The sequence below is a fragment of the Nerophis ophidion genome, linkage group LG07 (assembly GCF_033978795.1).
Source record: "Nerophis ophidion isolate RoL-2023_Sa linkage group LG07, RoL_Noph_v1.0, whole genome shotgun sequence".
Classification (NCBI taxonomy): Eukaryota; Metazoa; Chordata; class Actinopteri; order Syngnathiformes; family Syngnathidae; genus Nerophis; species Nerophis ophidion.
Genome location: NC_084617.1, coordinates 35745348 through 35760308, shown reverse-complemented (window position 1 = coordinate 35760308; position 14961 = coordinate 35745348). Strand labels below are relative to the sequence as shown.

Below are 14961 nucleotides of genomic sequence, written 5' to 3'. Positions count from 1 at the left end.
ATTAGTAATGGAGAAGTCAAAGTAGAAAGATGGAGTTGGGAAGCTTTAGCCTTTAGCCACACAAACACACGGTGATTCCTTGTTTAAAATTCCCGGACGTGAAAGTTTACTATGGATCAGAGCGGTCAAGCGAACGTGGATCCCGACCAAATGTCAACCAGCAGTTTTCGGTGAGAAAATTGTGGTAAAAAGTCGCCTCTTACAGCTGAGCTTGTGCCGTCCATACAGCTGCCGTCGACTTCCCTGAGACACTGGCCTCAAAACACCCATGGACACACCCCTCCGACTATCAGGTACTATTAAACTCACTAAAACACTATCAACACAATAGAAAGATGAGGGATTTCCCAGAATTATCCTAGTAAATGCGTGTAAAAACATCTGAATCCGTCCCAATGCAATCGCCCTTTTTTATTTCCAACTTGATTTTTTTTTTTCTAGTCCTTCGCTATCAATATCCTCAAACACGAATCTTTCATCCTTGCTCAAATTAATGGGGAAATTGTCGTTTTCTCGATCCGAATAGCTCTCACTGCTGGTGGCTCCCATTAAAAACAATGTGAATATGTGAGGAGCCCTGCAACTCGTGATGTCACGCGCACATACTTCCGGTACAGAAAAGGCTTTTCTTTTAGCGCCCAAAAGTTGCGAACTTTATCGTGGATGTTCTCTACTAAATCTATTATTATTTATAACCACAGTCATTGAGGTTATCTATTGTTTCTTGCTCTGTAAGAATCCTCTGCATTTATGACTGTGATCGGCTATTTTATGGTCTTTGACTTAGTTCTGAACAATGCAATGCAGCGGACACACAGACCACACAGGTCTATAGGAACTAAAAGTTGGAGGAACTTAAATGTCTCCAAACTTTTGGTTGAAAAAGACCTGACGTGTCTAAGTTGACTATAAATAGTTGGATTTACCTCCGTGCCTTTGGGTCCTCTGACTCCACTCGATCCCCTCAAGCCTGGAGGTCCCTACAAATATAAATAACATGTCATTAATGACAGACAAGTCAAGGTAAAATAGTGTCCATCATTTACTGTTTGCAGGAAGTCACACTTAACTTCATTTTACAACACAGGGCGTCTCAGCTCTCAGATACAAAATGCATGCACGTTTTATTTTCTAATACAGGTCTGGATCTCGTGTTATTCACAGAACTTGTGTTGGCTTCTAAATGTAGAAGGTGGATGGTAAATGTACAATGCAGAATCAGACACACAAAGTTGACCCTAAATTTTATCTTTAAATACAGCAGAATTAATGTCTTTTTTGGTGTGTGTTTTTTTTTTTTTTTTTTACAAAAATGGCCCCTGCAAACATTGATTTTTAGCATGCAACCGTTAATGGAAGACGTTTGGACACACCTGACTTGTATTCAATGTTTGGAGTTTTTCGCATTATATTACAAATTCTTGCTTTTTTTCTTTTGTTTACAATTTTGATATTCTTGTTTTATCAAACAATTTGCCTTTGGGCACCCCCGTGCTTATATAATATTTGTTTGCCTGTTCAAATTGTTCTCAAGTTTTAAAGACATGCAGTTGTATGAATATCGTGGAATTTGTCTGTCAAAATTGAAAGAAGGAATATATTTAGTCAGAAAATATTAAGTTTTTTTTATGTTTTATGCATTTTTTTGTCAAACGAATCACATTTATTTGCTATGACAAAAACACATTGAAATATTTCAAAAGTGAAATATTTGATGTCTAATAAATAAATGGGAGCCTTGGGTAGGTCAATAATTCACAACAACAATGGTTTTGATTCAAAATATTAGTTTGACCATTGAGCCTTTTCAATAAAAGACGACATTAGAAGACCCTCGGACCCTTCAGGGTCCATGCATTAATAGTTTTTTTTTTACTTTCAACGCTTAAATTTGTAGATCAACTTCTGATCTATCCACTTATGTTAGGTTTTTGTTTTTTTTTTTCAATGTTTTTGCACGTTTTATACCCTTTTTGTAAAAAAAAAAAAAAAAAAAAAAAAACGTTTTCTGACAGTATATCAAAAATGGCCATTATAAAGGGAGTCAAAAGTGTCCTCAGGCCTAAATCGTCTTCTAACTGTATCGCGTGTGCTAAAAATAACTTAGCAAAAAATGGATAATGCACATTTTGAGATGAATTCACGGCTTCACGGTGGCAGAGGGATTAGTGCGTCTGCCTCACAATACGAAGGCCCTGCAGTCCTGGGTTCAAATCCAGGCTCGGGATCTTTCTGTGTGGAGTTTGCATGTTCTCTCCGTGAATGCGTGGGTTCCCTCCGGGTACTCCGGCTTCCTCCCACCTCCAAAAACATGCACCTGGGGATAGGTTGATTGGCAACACTAAATTGGCCCTAGTGTGTGAATGTGAGTGTGAATGTTGTCTGCCTATCTGTGTTGGCCTTGCGATGAGGTGGCGACTTGTCCAGGGTGTACCCCGCCTTCCGCCCGATTGTAGCTGAGATAGGCGCCAGCGCCCCCCGCAACCCCTAAAAGGGAATAAGCGGTAGAAAATGGATGGATGGAGATGAATTCATTTATCTTGAGGCCATATTTCATCCCACTCATTTTCAAAATGAACACTATGTCGCATGATGTCATCTTCAAAAGCCAAAAAAGGACTCGAGGGTCGCCTTGAGGGTTCAACTTAAAAATTCCATACTGGACCAGCTAGAAATCTGAACCGACTGAATCAGTTTGTACTGGCTCTCAACTCGATGACATTGCTAGGATACAACCATCCCAGTAAGGATAGACATTTTAAATCAACACTTAGTTATATTTGTATTTTGTTGATCATTTAGCACTTAGACACACTGTTTCTACATGGGGTTTAGTGTTTCACTTCGGGATAGGCACCAAATCCAGTACTTTTTTTTTGGGCACTCTTTCCAGTTCAACTGGGCACCAATTCACATAAAATCCAGCGGTTCCATTTTACAGTACCTTGGTTGCACGTGAAGTCGCAAACGGTTGCCAACTTAGCGCTTTGGCACTTGCCGATTACCAAACGACCTCTTGGTAAAGTTGTGATTTTCAATGCCAACCAAGAAATTGACTAAAAAAAAAAAACATCTAACGTAAGTAAAATAGGGCTTTGCTTTTCCAGAACAGCACTAACTTGTGCTAATTGGCTTTGCCGATTTTCATGCCAATTTCAACACCTCCAAATTTGTTAATAAAACATATAATTAAGATGCATGTTACAATCAAAGAGTCGGCGCGTAATATTTACAATACTTACAGTATTAACACTTTTTAGGGCACAACAAAAGACCAACACCATAAAACTATGTACTACTGCTATAGAGCGTCTTGGACTTGCAACCTTAATTACCACTCAATGTCATATTTGAAAAGACTCAGAAATATGTAATAAAACAATACATATTAACATTTTTGAACTTTAAAATAAACAATACTATTTTATCGTCAAAAAACAGTAATATTTATTTATACACACAAACCACGCATGGATAATTGGCACCATATTGGTTCAAGTTTGAATGGTACCCATCCTTAGGTTTACTCCAGGTTCTAAAACTTGTAGCTCAGCCTCAGTATGTTCAGGCTCAAAAATGGAGGTTTCTGATCATCATTTGTCCCAAAGTGGTGGTCGTTGGTGCTCACAAAGTCTGCCATGATTAGCGGTAGCAAACACACAATGCACAGTTCCTGTTACTACACACCTGCAGCAGGTAAAAAAAAACCTTGTTTTGTTTAGGCTTTAAAGGCAGAATAGTTGACTCTGTTATGATGCACACGCCATCTGCTTCTCCCTCCCCAGCAGTAGCACCTAGAGGCCCCGCTGTTCTCACGGCAAGACACGCCCCCGCACGTGCCGCGCAGACTGCAGCCATGCGCCTCCACAGCTGCCGACAATCACCTATCAACGCAGCTGGTCTTGACGAGAGGCAGCGGCATAAAAACTCACGCCACTGACTGCTCCATGCCGGAACAACCTTTTGATTCAGTAAGCTTCACGGCTCTGGCTCCTCACCTGTGTCTCTCTCTCTTGCTCGTTTTGTCTCCCTCGTGCCTAGTTCTTATCTGTCCTTGTCGTCTGCTATTCCCACAGTACCTCCGTGTCTCTGCAGTGAGCGGTGCGTCTCACCTGCTAAATTCTTTCCCCGGACTCTGACTGCCTCCCTGGACCCTCGACCCCCCGCGCTTGCACCTGGATCTCTGGACGTCTCTCTCTTGCCCCCACGGACCTCGCTAGGATTTTGGACCTCTCTCGCTTCACCCTTTTGGACCTGTTTGCTACTGCAATCAACACACACTTACAACAACCCCAGGTAACTTATATTTGAGTAACTTCCACACATAGCCTTGCATCCACACACATAGTTGCATACACACCCCATGTACTCATCAAGCCAAAATAAAACCTTTGAGCTAGACCTCCTGATGTCGTGCCATCTCCTTCCCCCAGTATAAACGTAACAGTTTGTTCCGGCCATGATGGAACCAGACGGCACGCAGATATTTCAAGCCACCCCTCTGTCCCGAGCCCCCTCGACACCTGAGATGTCTGCCATGTCGACAGTACTCCAGCAACACCAGAATCGTTTTTCCGAATTGGAGGACCATCTGAATGTCTCCATCTCTCGCCTGCAGGCTAGAGTGAACACCCTCAGTCCAAACCAGGTGACACTCTCCACGCCTGACACGAGCACCCCAACGACACCTTCCCTAGGGGGTCAGCCTCAACTTTGGGAACCCAAGATTGCCAGTCCTAAATCTTTCGAGGGGGACTTTGAACTTTGCAGAGGTTTCCTGGTACAGTATGAGTTAATATTTCAACACCAACAGTCTCGTTATGCTACAGATGGTGCTAAGATAGCATTCATGTTTTCACTGCTTTCCGGTCCGGCATTGAAGTGGGCCACAGCAGCTATTAATAAGACTTTGGGACTGAGCTCCGATTACGTTGCTTTTCGTACTGAGTTCCTCGCAGTCTTCAACCACCCAGTCGATGCTGGGGACGCCGCCACAAGGCTGCACACAATCCGGCAGGGCTCCCGCTCCGTAGCCGCTTACACTCTAGAGTTCCGCACTCTGGCAGCTGACAGCGAATGGGGAGACAAGGCACTACAGAGCGCTTACAGGAGAGGCCTTAGCGAGACCATAAAGGACGGCTTGCTGCGGGACCGACCTTCCTCCTGCCGGGAGCTCATCGATTTGGCCCTGCTTTTCGACCAAAGACTGTTGGAACGTGCCGCAGAAAGAGACCAAAACCCCTCCAGCTTCACATTGACACCCCTACCTCGACCTGCCGACCGTTGTCTTGCAGGAGAGACATTTCCCCCGACTATGTCCCCTGCTACTATCACCGAGCCGATGCAGATAGGCAGGTCTCGATTGTCGACTGAGGAACGGGAGAGAAGATTCCGGCAACGTCTCTGCCTCTACTGCGGCCTTGCGGACCACATCATCCGCCACTGTCCTTCGCGACCGAGGGACCTGGCTCCCCAACCAAGAGGTATGCTGGTGAGCCATACCGCCGTCCCCACCTTAAAGAGGGAGAGAATGGATCCTGGCATACTGTTTCCTGCGACCTTGGCCTGGAACTCGAGGACATTATCGGTTGGGGCCTATTTGGACTCCGGGGCAGACGACAGCTTTATCGACTTTGAATATGCACGAAGAACCGGGATCCCCATGGTTCCTCTCGATACCTTCCTCTCCGCTCAAGCTTTGGACGGACACCCTTTAGGTCCCATCAAACACCGCACTATACCCCTGTCATTGACCCTCTCAGGCAACCATACTGAGACCATCAGCCTCTGGGTACTGGATGCCCCATTAGCCCCCTTTATCCTCGGCCGCTCCTGGCTTTGTCAGCACGACCCCCATATATCCTGGTCATCTGGCAGAATACTGGCATGGAGCACTTCCTGCCACGCGCACTGCCTCAGGTCTGCAGTAGCTCCCCCTTGCAGACTCAAGCCCACTTCACCACCTCCCGATCTATCCCGTGTTCATTTGGCGTACCATGACCTGGCGGCTGTCTTCAGCAAGGAACAAGCTCTTTCTCTTCCACCCCACAGACCCTATGACTGCGCGATTGACATGATCCCCAACGCGGTCCTCCCGTCCAGCCGTCTGTATAATCTGTCCCTCCCTGAGAAGCAAGCCATGAGTGACTACATCTCTGAGTCTCTCACCTCCGGAATCATCACCCCATCCAAGTCACCGGTGGCAGCAGGGTTTTTTTTTGTTAACAAGAAGGACGGTTCTTTAAGACCCTGTATTGACTACCGACAACTCAATTGCATTACCGTTAAGAACAAATACCCATTACCCCTCCTGAGCTCATCCTTTGAGCCCCTCGCCCCTGCCACCATTTTCACAAAGTTGGATTTACGTAATGCCTACCACCTGGTGCGCATCAAGGAGGGTGATGAGTGGAAAACGGCATTCAATACTCATCTGGGCCATTTTGAGTACCGAGTCATGCCGTTCGGGCTCACAAACGCACCTGCTGTCTTCCAAGCCCTTGTGAACGACATTCTAAGAGACATGATCGATCGGTTTGTTGTTGTTTACTTGGATGACATTCTAATTTTTTCTAAGGATCTACAGGAGCATCACCGACACGTCCGCGTCGTTCTTCAGCGACTCCTGGAAAACCGCCTCTTCGTGAAAGCCGAGAAATGTGAGTTTCACGCAACATCTGTTGACTTTCTGGGCTTTATCATTGAAAGCGGTCATATTAAGGCTGACCCCAAGAAGGTGGAAGCAGTAGTGGAGTGGCCCAAGCCTTCTACTCGGACGGAGCTAAGGCACTTCCTGGGATTTGCGGGATTTTACCGACGGTTCATTAAAGATTTCAGTAAGGTGGCCGCACCACTCCATGCTCTCACATCTACCAACATTCCCTTTCAGTGGACCCCAGAGGCCGGGAGGGCCTTTTGGAGCCTCAAGAGGAGTTTTGTCTCTGCCCCTATCCTTGTTCATCCTGACCCAGACTGCCCATTTATTGTTGAGGTGGACGCCTCCGATTCAGGGATTGGGGCGGTGTTGTCTCAGCGCTCCAGGTTAGATAACTGTATCAATCCCTGTGCTTATTTTTCCAGACGCCTTTCGCCTGCAGAACGTAACTATGATGCTGGTAACAGGGAGTTGCTGGCAGTCCACGACGCTTTGACCGAGTGGAGACACTGGGTTGAAGGGGCCAAACACCAATTTCAGGTCCTCACAGATCACCGCAACCTCCTGCATGTCCGGTCAGCTAGAAGGCTGAATGACCGTCAGGCCCGCTGGTCCCAATTCTTTTGCCGGTTTGACTACGTCCTCTCGTACAGGCCGGGCTCCCGCAATACTAAGGCTGATGCCTTGTCCCGGCAATTCTCGAAGGAGCCCGCCTGCACCGTCTCTCAAGAAACCATCATTCCTCCGGCCCGAATTATCGGCATGGTCACCTGGGAAGTGGAGAACCAGGTTCAGCGTGCCCTGCGCTCCAATCCCGGACCTAGGGGCGGACCCCCCAACAAGCTTTTTGTTCCCCGAGAACTACGCGCCAAGGTTCTGGACTGGGGGCATTCCAGCATCATCGCCTGCCATCCGGGATTCCAACGCACACTCTCCTTCATTCGACGGCGGTTCTGGTGGCCGTCGATGGCTTTGGATACACGTGAGTTTATCGCAGCATGCAGTACCTGTTCTCGTAACAAGTCTTCCCACAGACCGCCGGCGGGCCTGCTGTGCCCCCTAACTGTCCCCGGTCGTCCCTGGTCACACATCGCGCTGGATTTCATCACTGGATTTCCCTCATCCCGAGGTAACACCACCATCCTTACCATCGTTGATCGCTTCTCCAAAGCCGCGCATTTTGTCCCTCTGCCTAAACTTCCCTCTTCTTCCGAGACGGCCGACCTCCTTACCACTCACGTGGTTAAGCAGCATGGCATTCCCATGGACATTGTGTCTGACCGTGGCCCCCAGTTCACTTCCCGGTTGTGGCAGTCATTTTGTAAGGGGATTGGGGCTACGGTCAGTCTTACATCAGGATACCACCCACAGAGTAACGGCCAAGCAGAGAGGACAAACCAATGTGTTGAGACCATGCTACGCTGTGTTACAGCCCGCCAACCTGCCTCTTGGAGCAAGTTCTTGCCCTGGGTCGAGTTCGCCTACAATTCTATGAAGAGCTCGGCCACAGGTTTGTCACCATTCTAGTGCTCCCTCGGTTACCAATCCCCTATATTTCCCCCAACAAGAGGCCGAAGTGGCCCTCCCTTCTTCTCGTAGGCACATCAAGAAATGCCGTCAGATTTGGAAAACCGCCCGTGCTGCCCTGTTGAGGGCCTCCGAAAGAATGTGCCGCAGTGCCAACCGGCGGCGCATTCCGGCTCCATCCTACACTCCTGGACAACAAGTCCTGTTACGGGCCAAAGACCTCCACCTACAGGTACCTTCCCGTAAACTTGCACCGCGGTTTGTAGGACCATATACGGTGGAGGCCATCATCAACCCAGCATCTGTTCGTCTGTCTCTTCCCCCCTCAGTGAAGCGACATCCGGTGGTCCATGTATCCCAAATTAAGCCTGTTTGTAGTTCTCCACTCTCTTCCCCTGACCCTATTCCGCCCCCTCCTAGAATTCTGGATAACGGTGACCCAGTTTGGACCGTCAAGGAGATCCTTGGGGCCCGTCGGCAAGGTAGGGGTCTGGTATTTTTGGTAGATTGGGAGGGTTATGGTCCAGAGGATAGATCCTGGGTGCCGGCCTCCTACCTTGCTGATCCCTCCCTTCTGAAGAACTTCTATCAAGCCAACCCTGGAGCTCTCCGGCGCTCGTCGGGAGCCTCGCATAAGAGGGGGGGGCACTGTTATGATGCACACGCCATCTGCTTCTCCCTCCCCAGCAGTAGCACCTAGAGGCCCCGCTGTTCGCACGGCAAGACACGCCCTCGCACGTGCCGCGCAGACTGCAGCCATGCGCCTCCACAGCTGCCGACAATCACCTATCAACGCAGCTGGTCTTGACGAGAGGCAGCGGCATAAAAACTCACGCCACTGACTGCTCCATGCCGGAACAACCTTTTGATTCAGTAAGCTTCACGGCTCTGGCTCCTCACCTGTGTCTCTCTCTCTTGCTCGTTTTGTCTCCCTCGTGCCTAGTTCTTATCTGTCCTTGTCGTCTGCTATTCCCACAGTACCTCCGTGTCTCTGCAGTGAGCGGTGCGTCTCACCTGCTAAATTCTTTCCCCGGACTCTGACTGCCTCCCTGGACCCTCGACCCCCCGCGCTTGCACCTGGATCTCTGGACGTCTCTCTTGCCCCCACGGACCTCGCTAGGATTTTGGACCTCTCTCGCTTCACCCTTCTGGACCTGTTTTCTACTGCAATCAACACACACTTACAACAACCCCAGGTAACTTATATTTGAGTAACTTCCACACATAGCCTTGCATCCACACACATAGTTGCATACACACCCCATGTACTCATCAAGCCAAAATAAAACCTTTGAGCTAGACTTCCTGATGTCGTGCTGTCTCCTTCCCCCAGTATAAACGTAACAGACTCCTCATTATTTGATTCGTTAGCCGCCTTTTGCTGGAAGTTTTTTTTTACAATTTAGAAGGCAAAGAAAAAGACGCATGTTTTTGTCTCGCATAAGACTTATGGCTAATTGGCAACATTCCCCAAAGAAATACACTTCTCCTTAATGTGAGTATACTTACTGTAATCCCTTCTGTCCCGGGAGGTCCAACTTGTAGCTCATCCCCAGTATATTCAGACTCAAAAAGAGAGGTTTCGGATCATCATTTCTCATAAAGTGGTGGTGGTTGGCTATCACAAAGTCTGCCATGATTACCAGTTACTACACACTTACAGCATTTAGACAAAACCTTGTTGGAGGGTTTTTTTTTAAGAGCGCTTTATAGGCAGAATAGATGACTCCTCATTGTTAGATTTGTTAGCTGCCTTTTGCTAGCAGTTTTTTACAATTTAAAACGCATGGAAAAAGGAAAAGACCTATGTTTTTGTTTTGCGTGACGATTGTGGCTGATGGGCAGCATTCCCCTCTTTAAAGTGAGTGGACTTACTGGGATCCCCTCTGTCCCGGGAAGTCCGGTCTCTCCAGGTATTCCGCTGTGACCCTGAGGGTAAAACATTACCGCCATGACTCAAAAACAAGGACGTCCGTGTTAATCATTTATGTTATAATTGTTAACAAGTGGTCCAATGTCCTAATTGGAGGACTGGACATCATCACTGGTACCAGAGACAGGCCAGAACTGCTTACCATCATCCCGACTTCTCCTGGAGGCCCAGGCTCGCCTGTCTTCCCACGCTCGCCCTGCGGGAAATACAGGGTATTATTGCAACATATACTGGACAAAAAAAAAACATTTATCCTACAAAATGTAAATATGAGAAGTCCCATGGAAGTGGAAGTGCAGTACGCTCTCTTACTTTATATTTTTTACGACCGTGCATGAAAGTATACAAGCGATATTTGCAAAGCTCTTTAGCAGCAACATTATCTGGCAAGGCGACGTCTTCCTCGGCAGATTCCAATGCGGACGGAATAGCAAAAAAGGACAGGAAAAATTGCAGGAATATAATGAGAACCTAGAGATGTTCCTGTTAGGTTTTATGCTGCCGATTGTAATAACAATAATAATAATAGATTTTATTTTTAAAAGCACTTTACATTTAGCAAACAACCTCAAAGTGCTACAGTGCATAAAAACAACAACAACAACAACGCTAGAACCACAAATAGTTGCCCCCAATGAGTAAAATAAATAGTAAAAAAAAAAAAAAAAAAAACTAGAACAGCTTAATAGGTAGAACTAGCACACATATTTCTAAAATAAAGGCTTTTTTAAAAAGGAGAGTTTACAAGCCACAGTCTGTGGTGCCCTCAGGTGGTCAGGGAGAGCGTTCCACAGACTGGGAGCGGAGGAGCAGAAAGCCCGGTTTGGAGGAGGTTAGCCTGTCCAAAGCGGAGGTGTCGTGTGGAGGATTTGGGGGTGAGCAGTACTTTGAGGTAGAGGCACTGGTGAGTTAGTAGGGAGACTTTGTATTCAATCCTCAGTGGAACAGGAAGCCAGTGAATGGATTTGAGAACCGGTGTGATGTGGTCGTATTTCCGCACTTTCATCAGGATCCAAGCACACCTATTCTGTAAGTACTGCAGCTTCTGGATGTTCTTGCTGGGAATCCAGACAAGAAGTGAGTTGCAGTAGTCTATGCCTATTATCCATGAGTCAGAGGGGCCCATTTTTATTTATGGTGAGCACTAGTCAGTTTACTAAGGTCTTCATAATATTTCAACTGATACCTTAGTTTCTTTTATTACATGCAATTGTTTGATCAATATTAAGTCAATAGTACACAATAACTACAACAAGAAAAAAGAAGACTATTTTCTTTTTTGTGTAAAGTCTGATCTTTGTAGTTGCAGTTCGCATAAAATAAAAAATAAAAAAACGATTTCCAAAGTGAATGGAGTCTGACCCGCATGCGTTGCACGCTCTGCAGTGTTTAAGGAAGTAAAATGGCTTCCTCTCTCATCGGTCTGAGTACAGTTGTGGCAATTTCAAGAAATTTGTGCAATCCAAGTCAGCATTTTCTGAACAGAATTATAGCATGTATAAGATGAAGAAAGAAGAGGACAAGTATTTTGAATCTGGCAGTTTTACGGGATGTTTTGCCTGTATGTCTGTGGGCGAGCAGTCGGCAAAGGAGTGGTGAAACTTGCTTGTGAGTTACTAAAACATTATTTCCACCTGTTTTCTGCTCCGCCGTCAACTATTTATTTTGTCCAAAAATTATTGTTTGTCAAATCCAATCTTTGTAGTGGCGGTTCGCATAAAATAAAAAATAAAAATGCGGATTCCAATGTGAATGCAGTCTGAACCGCATGCGGACCTTACATCATGATGTTGCACGGTCTGTAGTGTTGTAAATATGTATATATATATATATATATATATATATATATATATATATATATATATATATATATATATATATATATATATTTATATATATATATATATTTGTATATATGTATATATAGATATTTATATATGTATATATATATACTGTATATATATATATATATATGTATATATATATATATGTATGTATATGTGTGTCTGTGAATATATACATATACACAAATTTATGTGTGTGTGTATATATGTGTATATATACGTATACGCAAACATATATAAATGTACATATACACGCATAAATATACACATATGTGTGTGTATATATATATATATTTGTATATATATATATGTATATGTGTATATATATATATAATGTGTGTATATATGTATATATATATATATATGTATATGTGTATATATATATATATAAATAAACATAGATACACATATATATGTACATATACACACACATATATATATATATACATATGTATGTGTGAATATATATGTATATATATATACGCGTGTTTGTGTGTGAATATATACATATTCACACATATATGTGTGTGTATATATGTATATATACATATACATACATATATTTATGTACATATACATACATATATACAAATGTGTGTATATATATATATATCTATGTATATATATATATATATATACATATACATGTGTGTATAAGTATATATATACATGTTTGTGTGTATATATATATATATACATGTGTGTATAAGTATATATATACATATTTGTGTGTATATATATATACATGTGTGTACAAGTATATATATATATACATGTTCGTGTATATATATATATATATATATACATATACATGTGTGTATAAGTATATATATACATGTTTGTGTATATATATATATATATATATATATATACACGTGTGTATAAGTATATATATACATGTTTGTGTGTGTGTATATATATATATATATATATATATATATATATATATATATATATATATATATATATATATATATACATATATATATATTTATTTATATATATATATTTATATATATTTCAGTGACGTGCAGTCAGGGGAGGCAGGAGAGGCGTGGCCTCACGTGCCATCATGGAAAGAAAAAAAATGTAAAAAGAAAAAATAATTATTACATTGTAATATGTATCCAGTGATTATACTTTACAGAGTTATTTTCCATTTAACTTCACCAGTTTTGATTATTTCTAATTCAAAATCGCTGAATTTTCACATTTGCCGTTCAAATACTGAGAAGAGACTTGCAGTGAGTCAGCAGCCAGTTGAGCCTCACCATGGATTGCGCAATGACTCGGCTAACTGCTGGCTGCTGTGCAGTGAGACCGTATTGCTCTATGAATTATATCATAAATGTCCATAGTTTAGTTAGCTGAGGTATATAATGTACAGTGTATTTTGTCAACAACTGAATGTGTGTAACGTATTTCTTGTGCTGGGCAATCATAAAACGGCTGCGAAGACGCACTGTGTGAGGAACCTGTTCTCCCGCCTCATAGTGATAGAGGGCGCTAGTGATCCCAGGGATCATTCTTGTGATTACTCGGCTGCAGAATAAGTGACAAAAACCTACAGTTAGCAAGTCAAGTGCAGCGGCAGCGATTGTTTATTTTTTCCTCTCCCCGTGGACTTTTAACATGGATGATTACATATCTATATAAAAAGAGTTTTGTAAACTGGACTTTCAATCGAAGCAGGAGGTAATAATTAAAGGAAGACCAATGCCGGAGCTAAAAGGTTTGCTTCAGACAGTGATCTCCATCAAGACAGAGAGACTTTTAAAACTGAAGAAAGATAAGGAAGACTAGAGGGGGTTGCCCACATATGCCGGGTCCTCTCCAAGGTTTCTCATAGTCATCATTGTCACCAACGTCCCACTAGGTGTGAGTCCCACTGGGTGTGAGTTTTCCTTGCCCTTATGTGGGCTCTACCGAGGATGTCGTTGTGGTTTGTGTTGTGGTTTGTGCAGCCCTTTGAGACACTAGTGATTTAGGGCTATATAAATAATCATTGATTGATTGATGATTGACTTTTATGAACAAATTATCGATGCTTTTGTTCAGAAGGAGCGGCGCATGGACTACATTTAAAAGTAACGGTAAGACCATAATAATGTTTTTTTAATAAATGTGCTTTTTTGTGTGCTACAGTTTGTATGTGTAAAGAATGCTGGTATGAGCTTTTAAACATAACCCGTTAACTGCTGCCAATCAAATGGTGAATAAGATACTCTTTAGGGTTCATAAGTTTATAAATCGGACTGTGATGAAGTCAGTGCCTCACCAGCCATGAACCTCACCGCACGTCACTGATATGTATACATATACATACACATATACATACATATACATACACATATACATACATATACATACACATATATATACACATATATACTGTGTATATATATATTTATATATACAGTGTATATATATATATATATATATATATATATATATATATATATATATAAATATATCTATATATATATATATATATAATTAGATTAGCCAGAAAATAGTGCTTGATACCGTGGAAGAGCGCAATAATTGTATGTGCGGGAAAAAATCCCAAGACTACTTCATCTCTACAGAACTTTTTAATGGAAGCATTCACATACCATATAGGGCACAGAACGGGTAGGTACCGGCAGGCGTAGGGGCGTAGTGATTGGCTCATGTGTTACCTAGGATGTGTCTCCATCTGTGACGGCATGCTGATACAATTTCACTGCGCTTGTTGAGGGATGACAGGTCTGGGTGGTATATAATAAATAGTTTCTCTTTTAAGCATAGGTTGCATCTTTTATTACCGCTGTTGTAAGGTGTGCTGGATGCAAGAATTTGCCATGTTATTGAATATTCAACATTATTGTCTTTGAGGTTCCAAATGTGCTTGCTGTGGTCTGTAGTATTCCGCAGACTTTGGTTTCTAAAAGAAGCCTTGTGATTGTTCCATATGGCTTTGAACTCTCCCTCGGTTAATCCTACATACATGTCAGATGTGT

General features: G+C 43.3%; 1 protein-coding gene and 1 long non-coding RNA gene across 2 annotated transcripts in view; one reads left to right on the top strand and one right to left on the bottom strand.

Annotated features, from left to right (window-relative positions):
* The window catches only part of LOC133556299 (collagen alpha-1(XXVII) chain B-like), a 202646-nt gene that overhangs the window by 62797 nt on the left and 124888 nt on the right, over positions 1-14961 (bottom strand). Inside the window, exons 27-29 of the mRNA XM_061906106.1 lie at positions 10258-10311; positions 10058-10111; positions 927-980 (exon numbers count right to left, since the gene is read on the bottom strand). Of these exons, the coding sequence (XP_061762090.1) occupies positions 927-980; positions 10058-10111; positions 10258-10311 (162 nt within the window). The remainder of the gene's footprint in view (positions 1-926; positions 981-10057; positions 10112-10257; positions 10312-14961) is intronic.
* Positions 3826-4401, top strand: LOC133556303 (uncharacterized). The gene is made up of 2 exons (XR_009807489.1): positions 3826-3971; positions 4077-4401. It is a non-coding gene; the product is annotated as an uncharacterized LOC133556303 (long non-coding RNA).